The 21,190-nt window shown below is 48.9% G+C and overlaps 1 protein-coding gene across 1 annotated transcript in view; it reads left to right on the top strand.

The window, feature by feature from the left end:
- The first annotated feature begins 16,824 nt into the window (after window positions 1-16,824).
- The window catches only part of roraa (RAR-related orphan receptor A, paralog a), a 459,616-nt gene continuing 455,250 nt past the window's right edge, over window positions 16,825-21,190 (top strand). The window contains exon 1 of the mRNA XM_069902931.1: window positions 16,825-16,938. Within this exon, the coding sequence (XP_069759032.1) occupies window positions 16,842-16,938 (97 nt within the window). The 5' untranslated portion in view covers window positions 16,825-16,841. The remainder of the gene's footprint in view (window positions 16,939-21,190) is intronic.

Below are 21,190 nucleotides of genomic sequence, written 5' to 3'. Positions count from 1 at the left end.
GATTCCCTGTTGATGTGTTGTACTGATGGGTGGTTCTGCCTCCCAGCTCCACCCCCATCTGCTCACATATAACCCTGGTTTCCTGCCTGAACCCTGAGCCCTTCTGAAGGCCGCTGTGAAACCCTACCCTGAGTTATAAGCTAATAAAAGCACATGTTCTCCCTCCAGTCGTAAGAGCTTTTATTCGCTCTACAATTTTATTTGCTTATTCCCTAACGATGGAAGCGCTGCTCAAGCCAGGTTTGCTACTGATAGACCCTCTGCCCCCGATGCGGCTGAGGAGTTCACGTATTGGCTAGACTGGTTCCAGGCCTACCTGAACACGACCACACTGATGAACTCAGGAGGTCCACACTCATTTCAAGGGTAGGAATGGAAGGCTATGCGGTCATCAGGGACTGCACTACATATGACACTGCCATCGAGGCGTTGAAGGCTCCGTACCTGAAGTCGCAGAACGATGTCCTAGCGAGGCACTGACTCGCTCTACGTCACCAACGGCCAGGAGAGACCATCGATGATTACCCACTGGATCTGTGGACGCTTGCCAAGAAGAGCAGGTATGAAGTGAGGAGCATGGAGTCTCCGAGGATCTGGCCTCGATGGTCCTGGATCAGGTCAGACCTCACCAGCTCAGCAACTCCATAGGGACTGTGACGGTAAACGGGCATTCCACTAAATGCCTGATCGACATGGGCTCTACTGAAAGCTTCATAGACTCACGGACTGTGTAAAAATACAACATAAAGATGTATCCTTCCAATTATCACATATTCCTCGCATCTCATTCACATTCTACACACGTTCAACAACATTGTGTAGTACATCTGTCATTTGAATGGGGGGAATTCTATAAATCTCGACTGTATATACTTGATGAACTCTGTGCTCCAGTGTTGTTGGGTCTTGTCTTCCTGTGTCACCTTAAAAGCGTGACCTTGGAGTATTCTGCTCCCCTCCCCCTTGTAATGGTTCGGAATGGAGGGCCCCTAAAATCAGAATCCACATGCACACTGAATATCGACCCCCCCACCCTCCCACCTCTCTTCCCAAATCTGTTCCCAGACTGCAAACCCATTGCTACCAAGAGCAGGAGGTACAGCACAGCAGACCGAGACTTCATAAAGTATGAGACACAACTTCTGCTCGACGGAGGTATCGTCAAAACCAACACCAGCCCATGGAGAGCGCAAGCGGTGGTGGTAAAAGGGTAAAACAAGTCCAGGCTAGTAATTGACTACAGCCAAGCTATTAATCGGTACACACTCCTGGACGCATACCCCCTCCCTCGAATTTTGGGCGTGGTGAATGATATTGCACAGAATCGTGTCTTTTTGACCATCAACCTGAAAGCTGCTTATCACCAGCTGTCAATCCATTCCGAGGATCGTCCATATACAGCGTTTGAGGCTAACGGTTGTCTCTATCAATTCCAGAGGGTCCCTTTCGGTATCACTAACGGGATTTCTATTTTCCAGAGGCAGATGGACAGAATGGTGGATGAGTATGGGTTGAAGGCTCCCTTCCCCTACCTCAATTACGTCACTATCTGTGGCCACATCTTGGATGACCATGAGGCCAACCTCCAGAGTTTTCTCCATGCGGCAAAAACCCTGAACCTCACTTATAACTCTGACAAGAGCATGTTCAGAACTAAACGTCTGGCTATCCTGGGCTACGTGGTGGAGAATGGCATCATTGACCCTGACCCCGATAAGATGCGCCCCCTGTTAGAGCTCCCCTTTCCCAGGACCACAAAGGCTTTGAGGAGATGCCTGGGGTTTTTCTCATATTACGCCCAGTGGGTCCCTCAATACCAAGTAAGTGCAAGGATGCGTTTCCCACTTAGATATGGAGAGATAAATACGAGAGGACATGGCTTTAGGGTGGAAGGGGAATGGTTTAGGGGGAACATTAAGGGGAACTTCTCCACTCAGAGAGGGCCAGGAGTGTGGAACCTGACGAAACAGCACTCTCTGGTCCTCAGTGCAAAACATGCAGACACACTACCAGACAAACTATACCTATGCAGGACAAGTATTCATATAAACAAATCAATCAATATTGTTTTGTAAATGTGAGAGTCTCGGAGGGTCAGTGTGAGCAGTTCCTTTGGTCGTTCCGCATTCTCACTGCCCGTGGGAAGAAGCTGTTCCTCAGCCTGGTGGTGGCAGCTCTGATCCTCCTGTATCTCTTCCCCGACGGGAGCAGCTGAACGATGCTGTGTGCGGGGTCGATGATTTTGCATGCCCTCTTCAGACAACGAAGATGTCTGATCACATCAATGGAGGGAAGGGAGGTCCCAGAGATCCTCTCCGCCACTCTTATGGCCTGTGGATTGACCTCTGATCCATTTCTCTGCAGCGACCGTATCCACCCTGTGATGCAGCCGGCCAGGACGCGCTCAACCGAGGTCCTGTAAAAGGTCGGACGTGACGCTGCCGCGCCACTCTTCTCAGGATGTGGAGTGGTCCCAGCACTGATCTATGAGGCACACCATTAGTTGCAGACCTCCAGTCTAAGAGGCAACCACTAACACACTGTCAAATCCATTTTACTAACTCTCCGTGAACACCGAGTGACTGAGCCTTCCTGACTAACCTCCCATGCGGGACCTTGTCAAAGGCCTTACTATTACTGACACCAAGATCATTTATTGATGATTATTAAAATAAATATTTAATGATTTAATTTAAATTCTGCTCTGGTCTGGTGAGATCCTAACCCATTCTCTGCATTATGGTTGAAACACGATTCACCATTGCTGTGACCATTATTTCACTTTCATTGCCAACTCAAAGTTTGGGAAGCAAATGTTTAAAATATTAAGTGTTTGCACATTCTTTCCCAGCCGACATTGTCTTCCTTATCCAGTTGCATTCACTTCAGGTGGAAACATTTAGTTTCATTGAGAATCAAATGTTGCTTATTACTGTATTTCTAAATTGCCGAGAGACGTGGTTTCAAGTTGTCCTTTCTAGGCACTGGTGAATTTTACAGGATCAAGGAAGGTTCAACAGATTTAATTATTAATGCCAGGGGACGTTTAATTATTTTTTTGCTGTAAAGGAAGTGTTTCCTTAATTATTTTTAAATTTAGGTAACAGGACAGTAGCAGGTCCTTCTGGCCTGCGTGCCCATGCCACCCAAATATCACGTAGCAGTTAGCGCAACGCCGTTACAGAGCCAGCGATCGGGACTCGGGTTTGAATCCCACTCTGTCTGTAAAGAGTTTGTACGTTCTCCCCGTGTCTGCGTGGGTTTCCTCCCGGGGGCTCTGGTGTCCTCCCGCTGTTCAAAAATGTACCGGGGGGTTATAGGTCAATCGGGCATCATTGGGCGGCACGGGCTCATGGGCCGAGAGGGCTTGTTACCGTATCTAAATTTAAAATTGAGTTTAAAAAACGTATAAATTTTCAAAAATGTAACTCCATACATTATGAAGGGTGAGGGGAAACCACAGCAGCCGGAGGAATCCCACAAGGACACAAACTCCTTACAGGCAGCTCGGCGCTGTAACAGCGCTAACTGCTGCGGGATATTTGGGCGGCCACCTGGGCCAGATGGGCTTGTTGCCTAAATTAAAAAAAAAATATTCAATTAAATTCTAAATTAAAAATAATATTAAAAAAACCTTCTTTTACAGCAAAAAAAAAGTTAAACTCATTTCTGCCGTTAATAATCAAAGCCGCTGAATCTTCCTTGATCTTGTAAAATTCACCAGCTACGCTCACCGCGCCAGTCTCTGAAACGCAAAAGACCATCGATACGATAAAAGCACGACGGGAAGCTCAGAACTTTCAGCTCAGGATCTAACTGTGACCCAGATCTTACCTCGTGCCTCACAAAAAAATACTGCCCTTTAATGAACTGCTTCTCAAGGTTATATATTCTCAATATAAAAATAGATGGCAAGACTGACAAGAGAAGAGCAGTAACATAAAGTTCCCTAACCTGATTCACAGCGGCCCTTTTTAAAAGATCATCAGATCCTTATTTTATCGGCTGTTGGTTCTCACGTGTTTCTTTGTTCAGAGGTTTTGAGGGGTTCTCAACCTTTTTCTTTCCACTCACGTACACTTTAAGTAATCCCTGTCCCATCGGTGCTCTGTGATCAGTAGAAGATGGCTTAAGGTGGGATGTGGGTGGGAAGGGAAGGTTGAGAATCACTGCTCTGGACCCAATTGTTACTGAAATATTTTGCTGGAGAAAATTTGTCATTGGCCTATGTCCTTTGGAGTTGTGAGACCATGCACATGACGAGTCAATGAGGGACGATTAAAACAGTGGTTTCTTTCCACCCACATCCCACCTTAAGCCATCCCTTATTAATTACAGAGCACCGACGGCAGAGGGATAACTTAAAAAGGCACATGAGTGAAAAGAAAAAAGTTGAGAAACTCTGGTTTCTACCTATCATGGGCCCACAACGCATCCTCATTAGTCAGGAAGGGACAAGAGTGCTGAAGCTTCTATGATAGGCCAAGCCCCCTACCTAGACATTTTTCAGGGGTGCAATTGAGAGGGGCTGCATCACTGTGTGGGACAGTAGCTGCAAAGTATCAGTCAATACAGAGGATCATTAAAACAGGATCACTAGGGTCTCCCTTTCCCCTGTGGATGACATTTATGGGGAGTGTGGTCTCAGTGGGGCTCAAGGAATTATAGAAGAGGTCTTCTATCCAAAGCACAGTATCTTCAACCTGCTACCATCCAGAAGAAGGCATCAAAATCAGGGTGGCCGGGCTGGGGAACAGCTTCTTCCCACAGACTGTGAGATTGATGAATGTTATCCTGTAACAGAATGAATGATCCCTAACTATTCATCTTTGTTTATTTTGATTTTTCACATGCTCGTTATGTGCATTGTGTGTTTTAGTGTTTGCTCCATGGATGGAGAAACACTGTTTGGTCAGGCTGTACAATCAGATTATAGTCAACATGATCTTTAAACAATTAATTTAGTTTAGACATAGAGCACGGTAATGGGTGCTTTCGGCCCATGAGCCTGTGCCACCCAAATTCCCCAATATGAAGCTGATACATTTTAAAGGGGGGAGAAATCCAGAGACTCACTATGCGGAGTTTGTGCATTCACCCCGTGCCTGTGTGCGTTTCCTCCGAGTGCTCCGGTTTCCTCCCACCCTTCAAACTGCAGGTTAATTGGGAATCGAACCCGCGTTGCTGGCGCTGTAAGGCCATCGCGCTGGCCGCGTCACTAGCCGTGCCGCTAACTTGATCAATCCAGAGGGACAGCAGATTCCTGATTCCAACCATGGTTGATGAAAAGAAGCTGTCCATTCTACACTTTCTTTGCCTTTAGTTTGCTCCTGCAGCCTGCTGTCCTCAACCTCTCCACCACTGCTTCAGTTCAGCCTCTCATTGTCCACACATCTCTGTATTATATCCTTTAGTCTGATCTAAGGAAGATGCACTCAGCTCCTCGACAGTATCTCTCATTGCAGGAACCATCCTCATAAATCTTTTCTGGACATCTCGAATCCCTTCACATCCTTCCTGTAGCTGAGAGACCAGAATTAACTGCAATATTCCAGCACAGTATAACATTTCGTAAAGGTTCAATATAACCTTCCTGTTTTTGAACACTATTCCATAATATTAGCTTCTAAATAAAAAATGTTTTAAAACCAAGCTGTCCACATTTTGCTGTTAACTAAGTTCAAGTCAAGTTTATTATCACCCAATTCTACAAAAACAATCCGACGAAACAGTGTTCTCCGGTCCTCGGTGGGAGGTGAGGGATTGGAAGAAAACAGAACGTGCAGTGAAGACTGTCCAGAGATCATCTGGGAAGTGGGAGAGTGGATTAGTATGGAACGGCAGTGAAGACTGTCCAGATGGAGACGGAGTCCTCTCTGCCATCCGGGTACTCCACATAGGTGTACGTGGGATTGGCGTGGAGCAGTTTCACCCTTTCCACCAGGGGTCGGTCTTGCTTCTCCTCACGTGCTTCCTGAGAAGGACTGGACCAGGAGTGGTGAGCCAGGATGGGAGTGTAGTTCCCGATGCCAACCTTCTCTCGAAATTGAATAGGAGCTTGTGAGGTGTAGCGTTGGTCGCGGTACATAATAGTGACTGGATGGAATGGAGCGCTATGGGGAGGACTTCCTGTCAGCGTGAGTTTGGAAGGCCTTTTGACTTCAGGGCCAGTTTGACAGCCTCCCAGACCGTGCCGTTCTCCTTTTCAACCTTCCCGTTTCCACGGAGGTTGTAGCTAGTCGTCCTGCTGGATGCGATACCCCTCGCCAGCAGGTACTGACTTAGCTCATCACTCATAAAGGATGAGTCCTGGTCATTATGAATATAGCTGGGATACCTGAACAGGGTGAAAATGGAGTCTAGGGCCTTCATGGCTGATGAAGCGGACGTGTCTGGACATGGGATGGTGAACGGGAAGTGGGAGTAATTATCAATGATATAGAGAGGTGTTCCCGTTCATGGAGGGGAGAGGTCCCTTAAAATCGACACTGAGCCATTCAAAGGGCCTGGATGACTTTGTGAGATTGTAGAAGTGTGACTGGCAAGAGCCGGTCATTTCCCTGACATCTTCCACGGAGTAGGGCAGATTGTGCACCTTGACAAAATGAGCCATGCGGGTAACCCCTGGATGGCAGAGCTTATAATGCAGAGACCGCAGTTGGCCAGTGTGTACAGAGGCCCAGCTTCCTCTGGATAAGGCATCTGGAGGCTCATTAAGGGCTCCTGGTCATAATTGTAGGTGGAGAGCTCGATCCTGTCATTCTTGTCATTCTTAATTTTTCCCCTCTTGACATATTAAACAAAAATGCGACCAAGCCCTAGTCAGTGAGGAGCATAAATCTCCTACCAGCCAGGTAGTGTCTCCAGTGTCTCACGGCTTGAGCCTTCTTTTCCACTGATGGGTTCCAGAACTCATGGCTTTGTAATGTCTGAGAAAAAATGCAACTAGGCTGCCCGCCTGCTTGAGGATAGCGGCCAGGTCTACATCCGAAGCGTTGCTTTCCACTTGGAAAAGTACATTCTTGTCCACCGTGTGCACGGCGGCTTTCACAATGTGATTTCGGAGGTAGTTAAAAGCAGTTTGGCGTCAGACGAGAGGAGAAAATTTGTGGCTTTTAAAAGAGGTTGAACCTTATCAGCGTATTGAGGAATCCACTGGGAGAAAAACTCCAGATATATTGGACCTGTGAACAGGGAGCTCTAACGGGGGCACATCCTATCGGAGTAGGGGGCCCAATGATGCCATTCTCCACCACGTAGCCAAGGATAGCCAGCCATTTAGTCCTGAACAGGCACTTGCTAGAGTTGTAAGAGAGGTTCAGGGCTTTCGCTGCATGAAGGAAACTCTGGAGTTGGGTATCATGGTCTTCGAAGGTGTGGCCACAGATGGTGACATTAGCGAGGTAGGGGAAGGTAGCCTTCAACCCATACACATCCACCATTCTGTCCATCTGCCTCTGGAAGATAGAACCCTTGTTAGTAATACTGAAAGGGACTCCCTGGAATTGATAGAGATGACCGTTAGCCTCAAATGCTGTATATGGACAGTCCTTGGAATGGATTGACAGCTGGTGATAAGCAGCTTTCAGGTTGATGGTGAAATAGACACGATTCTGCACAATATCATTCACCACGCCCGAAATTCAAGGGAGTGGGTATGCGTCCAGGAGTGTGTACCGATTAATAGTTTGGGTATAGTCAATTACTAGCCTGGACTTGTTTTCCCCTTTTACCACCACCACTTGCGTTCTCCACAGGCTGGTGTTGGGTTCGATGATACCGTCATCGAGCAGACATTGTGTCTCAGACTTTATGAAATCTTGGTCAGCTGTGCAGTACCAATTGCTGTAGCAATAGGTTTGCAGTCTGGGAACAGATTCAGGAAGAAAGGTGGGGAGTCGATATTCAGCGTGGAGAGACTGCATCTGGGTTCTGATTTTAGGGGCCTTCCGTTCCGAACCGTTAAGGGGAGGGACCAGAATACTCCAAGGTCATGCTTTTCAGGTGACACAGGAAGTCCAGACCCAACCACACTGGAGCGCACAATTCATCAAATATATACAGTCGAGATTTACAGAATTGCCCCCCATTCAAATGACAGATGTACTATACGTGTGTAGAATGCGAATGAGACGCGAGGAATATGCAATAATTGGAAGGATACATCTTCAGGTTGTATTTTTGCACAGCCTGTGAGTCTATGAAGCTTTCAGTAGAGCCCGTGTCAATTAGGCATTTAGTGGAATGTCCATTTACCGTCACAGTCCCTATGGAGTTGCTGAGCTGGTGAGGTCTGTCCTGATCCAGGACCATCGAGGCTAGGTCCCTGGAGACTCCATACTCCTCACTCCAGTGGCCACCACTGTCCTAAATTGCCCGTGGGTAAGATGGCGTCGACCTCATGGCACAGCAAGGTGGCCGCCCACCTTCCTCCTCTGACGATGATGGCGCCGTTTGAATCTGAGTTGTGGCAAGAAGGCTGCCGAGCTTTTCCACGCCGTTTTCTTGCAAATACCCTCCTCTAGCACATAGCGCAGCAAGTGGGCTCAGTCACATTCATGGCTGATGGCTTGGAGTGGGAATCGAGTCCTGAAGTGGTGCAGGCCATGGATTTCCCCGGGCTTCCCCTCACGTGGCAAACCCTCACCCAATGTGCTTTCTTGCCACAGCTGGAGCAAACTGTATCTTTAGCCAGGCAACGAGATCGGGGAGGCTGACTCTTGCCGCAGAAAAAGCACTCCCTAGCACAGGAAGTGGCAGCTTTTAGGGCTGGGGTAGCGGGAGCAGCTGGTCCTTGGAAGGGGTCACCTGGATGAGTGAGTTCGCTGGCTTCGAGGTTGTCGTTCTCGAGCTTGGCCTGTTCCAGTGACTTGGCCAGTTTGACGTGGCTAGTCCGGTCCTTCTTTCCCGACTTGAGCAGTCACTGCCTCATGTACCTTGGGTGGACCCTCGCAACTAGAGCATCCCAGATCTGTTCTTCCTCACGAACGCAGCCCGTAGCCACTTCGTACCTGCACTTCGTGGCAAGCACCTATAGATCCAGCAGGCAGTCATCGATAGTCTCTCATGGCCATTGATGACGTAGAGGGAGTCAGTGCCTCGCTAGGACCTTGTTTAGTGACTTCAGGTACCAAGCCTTCAACGCCTCGATGGCAGCACCCTATACAGTGCAGTCCCTGATAACCGCATACCCTTCTGTTCCTACCCTCGAAATGAGTGTGGACCTCCTGAGTTCATCAGTGTGGAAGACGTCTCTGGCCGCATTCAGGTAGGCCTGGAAGCAGTCTAGCCAGTACGTGAACTCCTCAGCCACGTCGGGTCAGAGGGCCTACCTGCAGCAAACCTGGCTTGAGCAGCGGTTCCATCGTTAGGGAATAAGTGAATAAAATTGTAGTGCGAATAAAATCTCTCACGACTGGAGGGAGAACAAACGCTTTTATTAGCTTATAACTGAGGGTTGGGTCTTACAGTGGTCTTCAGAAGGGTTGAGGTTTTAGACGGGAAGTCAGAGTAATATATGGGTAGATGGGGGCAGAACTGGCCATCAGTACAACACCCCACCAGTGAATCTGAGTTCACTGCAAAGTGCATCGTGGAGAGCATTCTGGCTGGTTGCATCACTATCCAGTACAGAGGTGGTAACACTCAGGACAGTAAAAATCTACAGATGGTTGTTAACTCAGCCTGCGACTTCACTCCACTGAGGTCTTTAAAAAAGGGGGTAGGAGAGAGGGGAAGGGGATGGAGGTTTGATTGTGTATCCACCAAATGTGAAGATCATTAAACCCCTTGGAAAGTGAAGGCGTTGATGTGGCTCCTTCTGAGTTACCTCAAAGTTTTGGCTTCAGAGAGATCCTCCAATTTGTGGATGCCCAGGAAGGAAGTTCCGATAACCAGGTGAAATGGTTGCCCTGGAACACGGCGCACACACATACACAGACAACATACAGTACATAATAATATACATACAGATATAATATAAAATAAAGGTATATAAATAGTTTGGGATGATTTACTCAGTTACAGGATACCATTCATCAACCTCACACCCTGCGGGGAGAAGATATTCCCCAGCCTGGCCGTCCTGATTTTGATGCCTCCTGAACCTCCTTGATGAGAGTAGGTCAAAGATACTGTGTACTGGATGGAAAGTGTCCTCAATAATTCTTTGAGTGAAACACAAAAGTCTGCAGGTGCTGTGATTGTAGTAAAATGCTGCAGGAACTCAGCAGGTCTTTTCAGCGTCCATAGGAAACATGACGTTTCGGGCCTGGGCCCTTTTTCAAGGAATAAGCAGAATGAGCCAGGAACTCTCAGAATTCAGATAGCCCTAGCTGTGGGGAGCAAGTTGATGAAGGCTCGCCGGTGGCTATACTTTGTGAGGTGTCTGAAGAGATTTGCGATGTAAACTTCTACCGATGTACTGTGGAGAGCATTTTGGTTGGTTACATCACTGCCTGGTACTGAGGCACCAACTCTCAGGGCAAGAATAAACTCCAGAGGGTTGTCAACTCGGCCTGTGCCATCACTGGTCCCAGACTTCACTCCATCGAGGTCATCTACATGAGACAGCGTCTTAATAAATCAGCCTCTAACCTCAAAGACCCCACCACCCAGGCCACACCCTCTTCACTCTGCTACCATCGGGGAAAAGGTGCAGGAGCCTAAAGACGAGCACTCAGCGGCACAAGGACAGCTTCTTCCCCTCCGCCATCAGATTCCTGAATGATCAACGAACCACAGACACGGCCTTACTTTTTGTGCACTATTTTTTATATAGTATGTGGTGAGATGATTATAATTTGAATGTTTGTACTGTGATGCCACCGCAAATTTCATCACTTGTTCATGCAATAAATTCTGATTCTGAATCCAGATGTTCCAGGGCTGGCAGGCAGAAGGGAAGAGAGCGCAAAGATCAGAGAAGGTTGACATGACAATTCCTTTACTGTCACGTACTCCTGCACAAAACGCACACAGAATTTGTCAACCTTGCTCTCCATAAAGGCACATGGAGCTTAGGCCAGCACCGCCATCAATAATAGAAAGAGAAGCCAAAGAGACACTGAGTGTCCATGGATTCGCCTCCAGTGCTCTGATTCAGCTATATTTTTCTTTTAAAGTTATTTCTATTGCGTTTTATCATACAACCATACATTATAAGTCCATATAAATTAAATTTGGATTGATATCGTCTAGAGATAATAACACATGGACTCGTATTCAAATGTCCTCGTCATCTTAGCTATCCCTCGAGATCGAGGATGATGGCCTTCATTCTGTTGGTCTAGTTATGAGTCCAATCTTGGCTTTGAAAGATCTTCCACATTCAGGACAGGCCGTTCCAGATCGGGCTTTGATTGCTGCTGTCTCTCTTTCCATTTATTTCTCTTTTTTTCTAGTTCTCCACATCTGTTGGCTTTGAAAGTTGCTGTTCCTTCTCGGATGATGGTTTGCCAGAGTTTCCTGTCCCTGGCGTTGGTTTTCCAATTACTGATGTCGATATTACATTTCCTCATGTTGGATTTTAAGACGTCTTTAAATCTCTTCTGTTGTTCGCCTCGTTTACGTTTGCCTTCTTTAAGGTGGGAGTAGAAAATTTGTTTTGGCAGACGTTCGTCTTCCATCCGAAACAACATGACCGCTCCATCTTAGTTTATTATTAATGATGTAGGGTTCAATGCTTGTTGTTTTTGCTTCATTTAGCACGACGACGTTAGTTCTTCTATTTCCCAGCTGATATTGAAGATGTTTCGAGACAGCATTGATGGAACTTTTCAAGCCTCTTCAGATGTCATCGGTATGTTGTCAAGGTCTCCGATGCATGCGGTGGGATCACCACTAATATTTTGGCGTCTGTTCAAATGTCACGATCATAAAAGACTCTTATTCAGAGCCAACAAAAAGCTGTTCCAGTGAATTTAAGATGATGTTGGATCTCGTCATGAAGGTTGACTTTGGAAAAGAGGTACCTTCCAAGATACGGAAAGTGTTCCACATTTTCAAGATTCTTTCACCAAGATGAATTGATGATTCTATCTGATTTGTCTCTGTTGGTGATAAATCTAAACATATGGTGAACAATAAAAAAAAAGAAAAGAAAAAGAAAAAAAAAGAAGAAAAGGTTGATTCTAAAGATCTAAACCTGTCCACCAACTAAGGTTGAAATTGGGATTCAAGCAGACTTGAAATGGAGCAACGGCCTCCGGAGATCCGAACATGTCCATTTTTCCACAGCCCCACACCTTGATCATTCCAATTATGAAAGTTACCTGTAAATGAATCCCAATTCTTAATGAAGGAGATCTTAATCTTCCTAAAATTATGTCTGATATTTTTTTTCCAAACTTAGAAAGGACATGATAGCCAGTGACCATTGTCTATGGGTGGGTGGAACATCATCTTTCCATTTCAGCAATATTAGTCCTAGTCAGTAATGTAGCAAATCCTAAGACCTGTTTTGGGTTAGAAGTTAAATAAACATTTACATCCCTGGAGAAGTCAAACTTCACAATCAATGGACATGGTTCTAGATCAATCCCAAAGATGGTCAAAAATGTTCTGAAATAGCTGTCCAATATTCTTCTGAATTGGGACAAAACCAAAACATATGTATCAAATCTTTTCACACAATAAGTTAAAGATTATTCTTGTTTTCTCGAGTGCGCACTGTGCTTACACCAGGAGACAATTTTTTAATTGAAAATTAATTGATTAACATGAATCATGCGAATATCAAGGCATACCATGCTCCAGAAATTTTAAATTTGGAGTTGACAAGTATTCCAAGTACTAAAAAACAGTGGTGATTTATTACTTAAGAGCAAAGTTTTTGACTTTTTTTTAGAAAATCAGATTAATTTTTTTCTTGATGAGATTTTCAATTCAATAATCTGGGACACAATGAAGACCTACTTATATGTTCTTCTTTGGCTTTGGCTTGGCTTCGCGGACGAATATTTATGGAGGGGGTAAAAAGTCCACGTCAGCTGCAGGCTCGTTTGTGGCTGACAAGTCCGATGCGGGACAGGCAGACACGGTTGCAGCGGTTGCAGGGGAAAATTGGTTGGTTGGGGTTGGGTGTTGGGTTTTTCCTCCTTTGCCTTTTGTCAGTGAGGTGGGCTCTGCGGTCTTCTTCAAAGGAGGTTGCTGCCCGCCAAACTGTGAGGCGCCAAGATGCACGGTTTGAGGCGTTATCAGCCCACTGGCGGTGGTCAATGTGGCAGGCACCAAGAGATTTCTTTAGGCAGTCCTTGTACCTTTTCTTTGGTGCACCTCTGTCATGGTGGCCAGTGGAGAGCTCGCCATATAACACAATCTTGGGAAGGCGATGGTCCTCTATTCTGGAGACGTGACCCATCCAGCGCAGCTGGATCTTCAGCAGCGTGGACTCGATGCTGTCGACCTCTGCCATCTCGAGTACTTCGACGTTAGGGATGAAAGCGCTCCAATGGATGTTGAGGATGGAGTGGAGACAACGCTGGTGGAAGCGTTCTAGGAGCCGTAGGTGGTGCCGGTAGAGGACCCATGATTCGGAGCCGAACAGGAGTGTGGGTATGACAACGGCTCTGTATACGCTTATCTTTGTGAGGTTTTTCAGTTGGTTGTTTTTCCAGACTCTTTTGTGTAGTCTTCCAAAGGCGCTATTTGCCTTGGCGAGTCTGTTGTCTATCTCATTGTCGATCCTTGCATCTGATGAAATGGTGCAGCCGAGATAGGTAAACAGGTTGACCGTTTTGAGTTTTGTGTGCCCGATGGAGATGTGGGGGGGCTGGTAGTCATGGTGGGGAGCTGGCTGATGGTGGACCTCAGTTTTCTTCAGGCTGACTTCCAGGCCAAACATTTTGGCAGTTTCCGCAAAGCAGGACGTCAAGCGCTGGAGAGCTTATATGTTAGTATAAACAAAAAGACCAAGAGTTGATCAATCAGATTAAACAGATTGACTTACAATTTGCCCAAAGTAGAGACCCGGAGATATTTAAGAAGAGAACTGAACTCAAAACCAAATTTGATCTTCTTTCCACTAGTTCAATTGAACAACAGATAGTGAGAACTAAGATTCAATTTTATATCCATGGAGAGAAATCTGGCAAATTACTAGGCAATCAATTGAAAGCTATTTTGATTAAAAAACAAATTAATAGGATTTCTCTCCCTGATGGTACAATAACTGCTGACCATGCTAAAACAAAGGACATCTTTCGAGATTTCTATTTTAAACTTTTCTGAATTTAACAATGAATATGATCTGATGAATGATTTTTTAGATCATTTGGATTTACCACTTTTATTCCAGGAAAACCAACAAAGTTTGGAAGCTCCAATTTCACAAGAATCACAACAAGCAATATCCTCTTTACAATCAGGTAAATCTCCAGGTCCAGATAGATTCCCAGTGGAGTTTTACAAATTATTTTGAGAACAACTTATTCCACAACTAAACCTAAAGACTCATTTTGAAAAAAATCAATTATCTCCTTCTTTTAGCGAGGCTGTTATTTCTGTGATTTTAAAAAAGGGAACGATCCTGATAACTGTGCTTCCTACAGACCAATTTCTTTGCTCAATGTGGACATGAAGATTTTAGCAAAAATTTAAGCACATAGAGAATATTTCACCAGGAATAATAAATTTAGACTAAACAAGGTTTATTAAAATGTTCTTATCATCATAGATTAATGAATATTATATGTACTCCTTCTACTCACCTTCTATTCATGCATTCTTTCCTTAGACATTGAAAAAGGTGTTTGATAGAGTAGAATGGGAATATCCATTTGCCACTTCTGTCGAATTTAATTTTGGACCAGATTTGTACTAATGCTTCACAATCAAAGTTTTAAAAATTACAATAAGGCTCTAGACAGGGTTCCCCACTAAGCCCTCTGCTTTTTGATTTAGTAGTTGATCTGTTAGCTGTTGCTATACAAGCAAATGTAGATTTTAGAGGCTTGTTTGGAGGACCTATTCAACATAGGTTACCTCTATATGCAGATGACCTTGTACCTTTTGTGTCCACTCCATTAGCTGTGGCTATACAAGCAAATGAAGATTTTAGAGGCTTGTTTGGAGGACCTATTCAACATAGATGATCTCTATATGCAGATGACCTTGTACTTTTTGTGTCTCCAAAGATATTGTTGTTAGTTACATGCTTTAGTATATTTTCAGGATATAAACTTAATCTGTATTAGAGTGACTTTATTACCACTAAAGGCCAACTCACCCAATATTCTAATTATCCTTTTAAAATAGTGAAAGATCAATTTAAATATCTAAGTATTACAATAACTAAGAATTTTAAGAAACTCTTTAAAGAAAACTTTGTAGTTTTGTTTCATCAGACTAAAACAATACTCTCTGGATGGTCACCACTTTTCCTAACTATGATAGGCTGTGTAGTTGCAATCTGGAATGCACTGCTTGAAACAAGAGGCTGTGGTGCATTCGAATGAGGACACAAATGTTCTGGAGAAACTCCTGCAGTGTCCATTGGAGGCAACGATATATCACCAACGTTCGGGCCTGAGCCCTTTGTCAGGGTATAATGTGGTGCATTCTAGTTGAACAAGAACATTGGCGGCTGCTGGGGTCCAGTGCAATAAAACCATGATCCGAGTTCATGTTCATTATCATCCGACTGTTCATAGGTTGGCGTGGGCAAGGCTACCGGCCACCATTATCCTAACCTTCTATAGGAGCTCTATCGAGAACATCACACTGCTGCAGAGAAATGGATCGGAGGTCAATCCTCAGGACTTGAAGAATGGCGGAGAGGACCACTGGAGACTCCTTCCCCTCCTCAACCCCCATCAATAATATCTACTGGGATTGTTGTCTGAAAATCATTGAGGACCCCTTCCACCCAGTACACAGCTGCTCCCTTAGGGGGAAGAGTCAGAGCTAAAACCTGCAGGCTTCTTCCCACAGGCAGTAACCATCCGAGCCTCTCATCTTCACAAAACAATATTTATTCTGTCTCTCTGTTTGCATGGATGAATACCTGTCCTGCCCATGTATTGTCTGTCTGCGTGTGGGCCATGTCCGGTGTGGGCCATGTCTGGTGTGGGCCATGCCTGGTGTGGTGGGCCATGTGTGCCATGCACCGAGGACCGGAAGATGCTGTTTTCTTCGGGATGCCAATCAACTTGACTTGCCAAACAGCTCGCCCTCCACCATCAGACTCCTCAACAACAGACTAAATCAGGCTTTAATCTGGTTTAAGGAATCTGACCTGCCCTTTTACTGGTTTTCTCTGTATTGCACAGTTTACAATTGTCGAGTTTTTTTTTGCCACTAGGTAATTCTGCCCAGTCCAGGGAATAAGGAATCTCAGAGTTGCACGTTCTCTGAAGAATACATCTGAAATCTCAGGCCAGAAACGTTATCTTTATCTTTGCTCTATAAAGTACAGAGTTTCCCTGTAACGTTGGGACAGATCAGCCGGAGAATCATTCGGGAGGGAGGGAGGGAGGGAGGGAAGGAGGGAGGGAGGGGGGATAAAAGGCTTGAGCCCTGCGCTGGCAAGGTCCAGCAGCATCCAGGGGCAGGTTGGTGCGGGACCTGCTGAGTTTGGTGCGGGGCATGCAGGAGATCGCCGCTCCTGCGGACTCTCTGGTTGGAGTGAGGATCTGCGCGGAGAGACCCCTCCGGGGCCGGGTGGGGAATTCAGCTCACACGCTGCTCCGCGTTTCCTGCTCGTCCTTAAGAACCCGGGCTGCGCTGAGGGGCTCCGGTGTTCCGGGATGACCAGCGCTCGCCGCCCCGGCCAGACGTGCCTCTGAGTCCGCCGCAGCCTCAGCCCGACCCCGGGGCGGGCGGGAGGAAGCGCAACCTCGTCCATGGAGCCCGCTCCAGCCACGGCGGCCGGCGACCGCGTCCCGGGGAGCGGCGAAGCGCGGGTGCCCGGCCGCCGACACCACTGCACCGGCACCGGAGGTAACGGGGGCGGCGGAGGGGAGGGAGGCGGCTCGGATCTCGGCGCAGGGACCGGCGGGGCTCAGGGTGGAGAGTGACCCGGGACAGGGAGAGGACTGGGGTGACCCGGGACAAGAGGAAGGGGGGGGCAGTGACCCGGGACAAGAAGAAGGGGGGGAGTGACCCGGGACAAGAGGAAGGGGGGGGGGGTAGTGACCCGGGACAAGAGGAAGGGGGGGGTAGTGACCCGGGACAAGAGGAAGGGGGGGGGGTAGTGACCCGGGACGAGAGGAAGGGGGGGTAGTGACCCGGGACGAGAGGAAGGGGGGGGAGTGACCCGGGACGAGAGGAAGGGGGGGGAGTGACCCGGGACGAGAGGAAGGGGGGGGAGTGACCCGGGACGAGAGGAAGGGGGGGGGAGTGACCCGGGACGAGAGGAAAGGGGGGCGTGACCCGGGACGAGAGGAAAGGGGGGCGTGACCCGGGACGAGAGGAAGGGGGGGAGTGACCCGGGACAAGAGGAAGGGGGGAGGTAGTGACCCGGGACAAGAGGAAGGGGGGGGGGTAGTGACCCGGGACGAGAGGAAGGGGGGGGTAGTGACCCGGGACGAGAGGTGGGGGGCCGTGACCCGGGACGAGAGGTGGGGGGCCGTGACCCGGGACGAGAGGTGTGGGGGGGGGAGTGACCCGGGACGAGAGGTGTGGGGGGGGGAGTGACCCGGGACGAGAGGTGTGGGGGGGGGAGTGACCCGGGACGAGAGGTGTGGGGGGGGGAGTGACCCGGGACGAGAGGTGTGGGGGGGGGAGTGACCCGGGACGAGAGGTGTGGGGGGGGGAGTGACCCGGGACGAGAGGTGTGGGGGGGGGAGTGACCCGGGACGAGAGGTGTGGGGGGGGAGTGACCCGGGACGAGAGGTGTGGGGGGGGGAGTGACCCGGGACGAGAGGTGTGGGGGGGGGAGTGACCCGGGACGAGAGGTGTGGGGGGGGGAGTGACCCGGGACAAGAGGTGTGGGGGGGGGAGTGACCCGGGACAAGAGGTGTGGGGGGGGGGAGTGACCCGGGACAAGAGGTAGGGGGGGAGTGACCCGGGACAAGAGGTGGGGGGGGGAGTGACCCGGGACAAGAGGTGGGGGGGGGAGTGACCCGGGACAAGAGGTGGGGGGCGCTGGGGCGACCCGGGACAAGAGGGGGTGCGGGGGTGACCCACAACAGGGGGAGGGGCTGGGGTGACCCGCGACATTGGGGGGGGCGCGGTTGGCGTGACTTGGGACAGGAGGGGACTGGGGGGGTTGACCCGGGATAAGAGGAAGGGGTGGAGATTGACCTGGGACGAAGAGGGGGTGGGGAGTGATCCGGGAGAGGGGGGGTGACCGGGAAAGGGTGACCCGACACGCGGGGTGGGGGGTGGTGGCGGAGGGTGACCCGGGACAGAGGGCGAGTCTGGGCGGGTGGGGGGGGGGGGGAGGGGGGGCTGTTGGGTTGACCCACACTGGTGCCGCACGGACGGCGGAGACGGGACGTCCCGTCCAGGAGAGTGCAGCCGGGACAGACCCGGGGTCCCCGTGGAAACGGTGCACCTCGGTGGGGAGAGGGGCTGTTGGACGGGGCGATGCTTTGTGAAATGTGGTGGAATTATTGTCGTTTAATTGTGATATTTTTAGCCATTTGTGTGTGTGGGGGGGTGGGGGGGGGAACTTGGACTTGAAAATCTCTCCATCTCCACTGTCAGTTTAAATTTTACCGTGGGGCTTTAGCCCACTCACCCGTGTCACCCAATTACCCTATAACCCCCCCCCCCCCTTACCGTACGTTTTTGAAGTGGGGGGAGGTGAAGACGTCCTTCCAGGCAGCGCGGGATTGGAGTCCCGGAGCCGGTGTTGCGCTGACCCTGCCGCCCCTGGGCTGTGTCATTTCACTCTGACATTGTTCCAACTGCAGTGTCCTGGCCAAAGAGCATCTGATTTCTGGCTGTGATCGTGAGCAAAGCGTTTAAACAACGGCGAAAAGAGTTGTCTACATTTAACGCGACTTGTTTCCACAAAGCTTGCCTTTTCCCCCCTCCTTAACTAGTTATTCCAGTTCCTACTTCCTTTTTCTCTCCACCTAGACTCCTCTTCCCCCTCCCCCCCCCCCTTCCTGGGTGTTCCCACTCCTCCACCTATCTTTTTCCATTCCCCCCCCCCCACCCGCCTTTCCCCCTTTTGTTCAGACATCTCTCATGTTCCCCCACACCTTGATGAAGGGCTCCAGCCTGAAACATTCTTCACCTTTGCTGTACACTGTTTGACCTGGTGAGTTTCTCCAGCATTTGTGCTTTTTCAACCTTCATGAAGGGCTCAAGCCCGAAACGTCGGTTGCGCCCCTTTCTCTTTGCGATACGAAGTGCGGTGTCTTTTTGACCTGCTGGATTTCTCCAGCGTTCCCTTTTTTTCCACGCACCTTCTCCGCAGAGCTCCAGGCACCTCAAAACTGCGACCATTGTGCGTTCCCGTGGTGCACGGGGAACGGTGCGCGCTCAGCCTCCCCCTCGTGGAGGGCCCCGGGGCTCTGGGTCTCGCTCACTTTCTGCCAGTGGTTGATCCCATGTTTATTTCAGTGCAGAAGCCTGGATAGTTCTCTCTGCCCTCGTTTGTGTGTCCGGGGGTGGGTGGCAGAAGGTCAGCGATATATTCACCTGGCGGAAACAGGGAGGCAACAGCAAATATTCATCTGATTTAAATCAGGCGTGTTGAAAATACTAGGGTGGGAGTGAGGATGTTCACCCCTCCTGCATTGTCTCACGTGATACTACATTTAGAATGTAACATACATGAAATTCTAACTTTGTCCACCATAAGAAAAACAGTCACCACGTTGTCCAGTGCCCCTCACAGAAATCAAACTGGCAACCTTGCTTTACAAGACCAGTGCTCTAACCACTGAGCTATCAGTGGTTGTGGGCAGGGTGGGATTAGGTCGGGGGGGGGGGGTTGGGGGGTTAACTGCCTGTCGTGTGCCTGAATGGGTGGGTCAGGGATGAGGGTGGTGTGGCGAGATGAATGTATGTGGAGCAGGTGTCCGCTCTGGGACCAGCCCAGCTCCCGGTGGGGAATAGAACCCAACGACGGTTGGGGTGCAAAGGACTGGGGTCAAGAGTGTGGAGAAACTCAGCAGGTCGCGCAGCTCTCCTTCCCTTCTCCAGAAGCTGGGCACCCTGCTCTCTCTTTCCCCCCACCCACCCCAGGGAAGCCAGGGTGCCCCTCTCTCTAGCCCCTGTCACACTGAGAAGCCATGTTATTGCCATATGCACAACCTGTCTCTGGAAGCCAGCTTGTTTGTTCACACAGAACAGAAGAAAAGATGACTCTGAGTCCTTTTACACAGCAAAGAGGCAGGACATACAGCATGTCAGCGCCTAGTGTGACGTTGTGTTGAGAAAAGAATCGGTGGGTCTGGACACAAGGGTTTGCAATCACATGTAGCTTTTATTAACACTCAACAATTAGAGAAGAGCGTTGGAAAATGTAACAGGAATTAAACAAGCACACAATTTATAAAGGAGTGAGGAAAAATGTTAAACAGTACAGTAATTATTTCTGTTTTAGAGGGGGTTAAACAGAGTGCGGGTCGCATCATGCTGGGGGTACCTTGCGGGCAAGTGGTGTCCACGGGCCTGTGGGAACCACTGGTGATCAGGCACAGAGGGGCTCCACCCACCGTAGACTCAAAGTGCTGAGAGAAGTAGTCTCCACCCATGGCTTCAGAACTGCCCGACTCTTGCATTGGTAGTCGTCCCAGGAGGGTGAGGGAGGGGGTCCTCTCACCTGCACCTCTGCAAATCTCAGACCATCTCTTGCCCAGACCCCAAACTTCCTCGGTGATGCAGGGGCATGTGTGTTAAATACCACCCCAGGTCTGGCTGCGCCACAGGCAGGCAATCCTTTATTGGGGTCAAATCGGAGACTCTCAAATTCCCCCGAGTCCAATGAAGAGTCATTAACAGAGACAGAATAACAAGGTGATAAATTCTCAGGACACAACTCTCACCCTTGGAGATCAGGGTGCACTTGTTATTAACCACGCCCCCCCCCCCCTTATCCCAGAACTGTCCCCACACATCAGAATGTCACCCCACTTCTGGAGAAAGGGGAGAGAAAACTGGTGACTGCAAACTTGAGGCCAATCAGTTAGTGTTGCGGTTAGAGCAACGCCCCCGGATCAAATTCATTGCTGTCTATAAAGAGCTTGTTCATTCTCTCCGTGTCTGTGTGGGATTCCTCCGGGGGCCCCGG

Source organism: Narcine bancroftii, chromosome 11 (assembly GCF_036971445.1).
Source record: "Narcine bancroftii isolate sNarBan1 chromosome 11, sNarBan1.hap1, whole genome shotgun sequence".
NCBI lineage: Eukaryota > Metazoa > Chordata > Chondrichthyes > Torpediniformes > Narcinidae > Narcine > Narcine bancroftii.
This window is presented reverse-complemented; position numbering and strand designations above follow the sequence as displayed.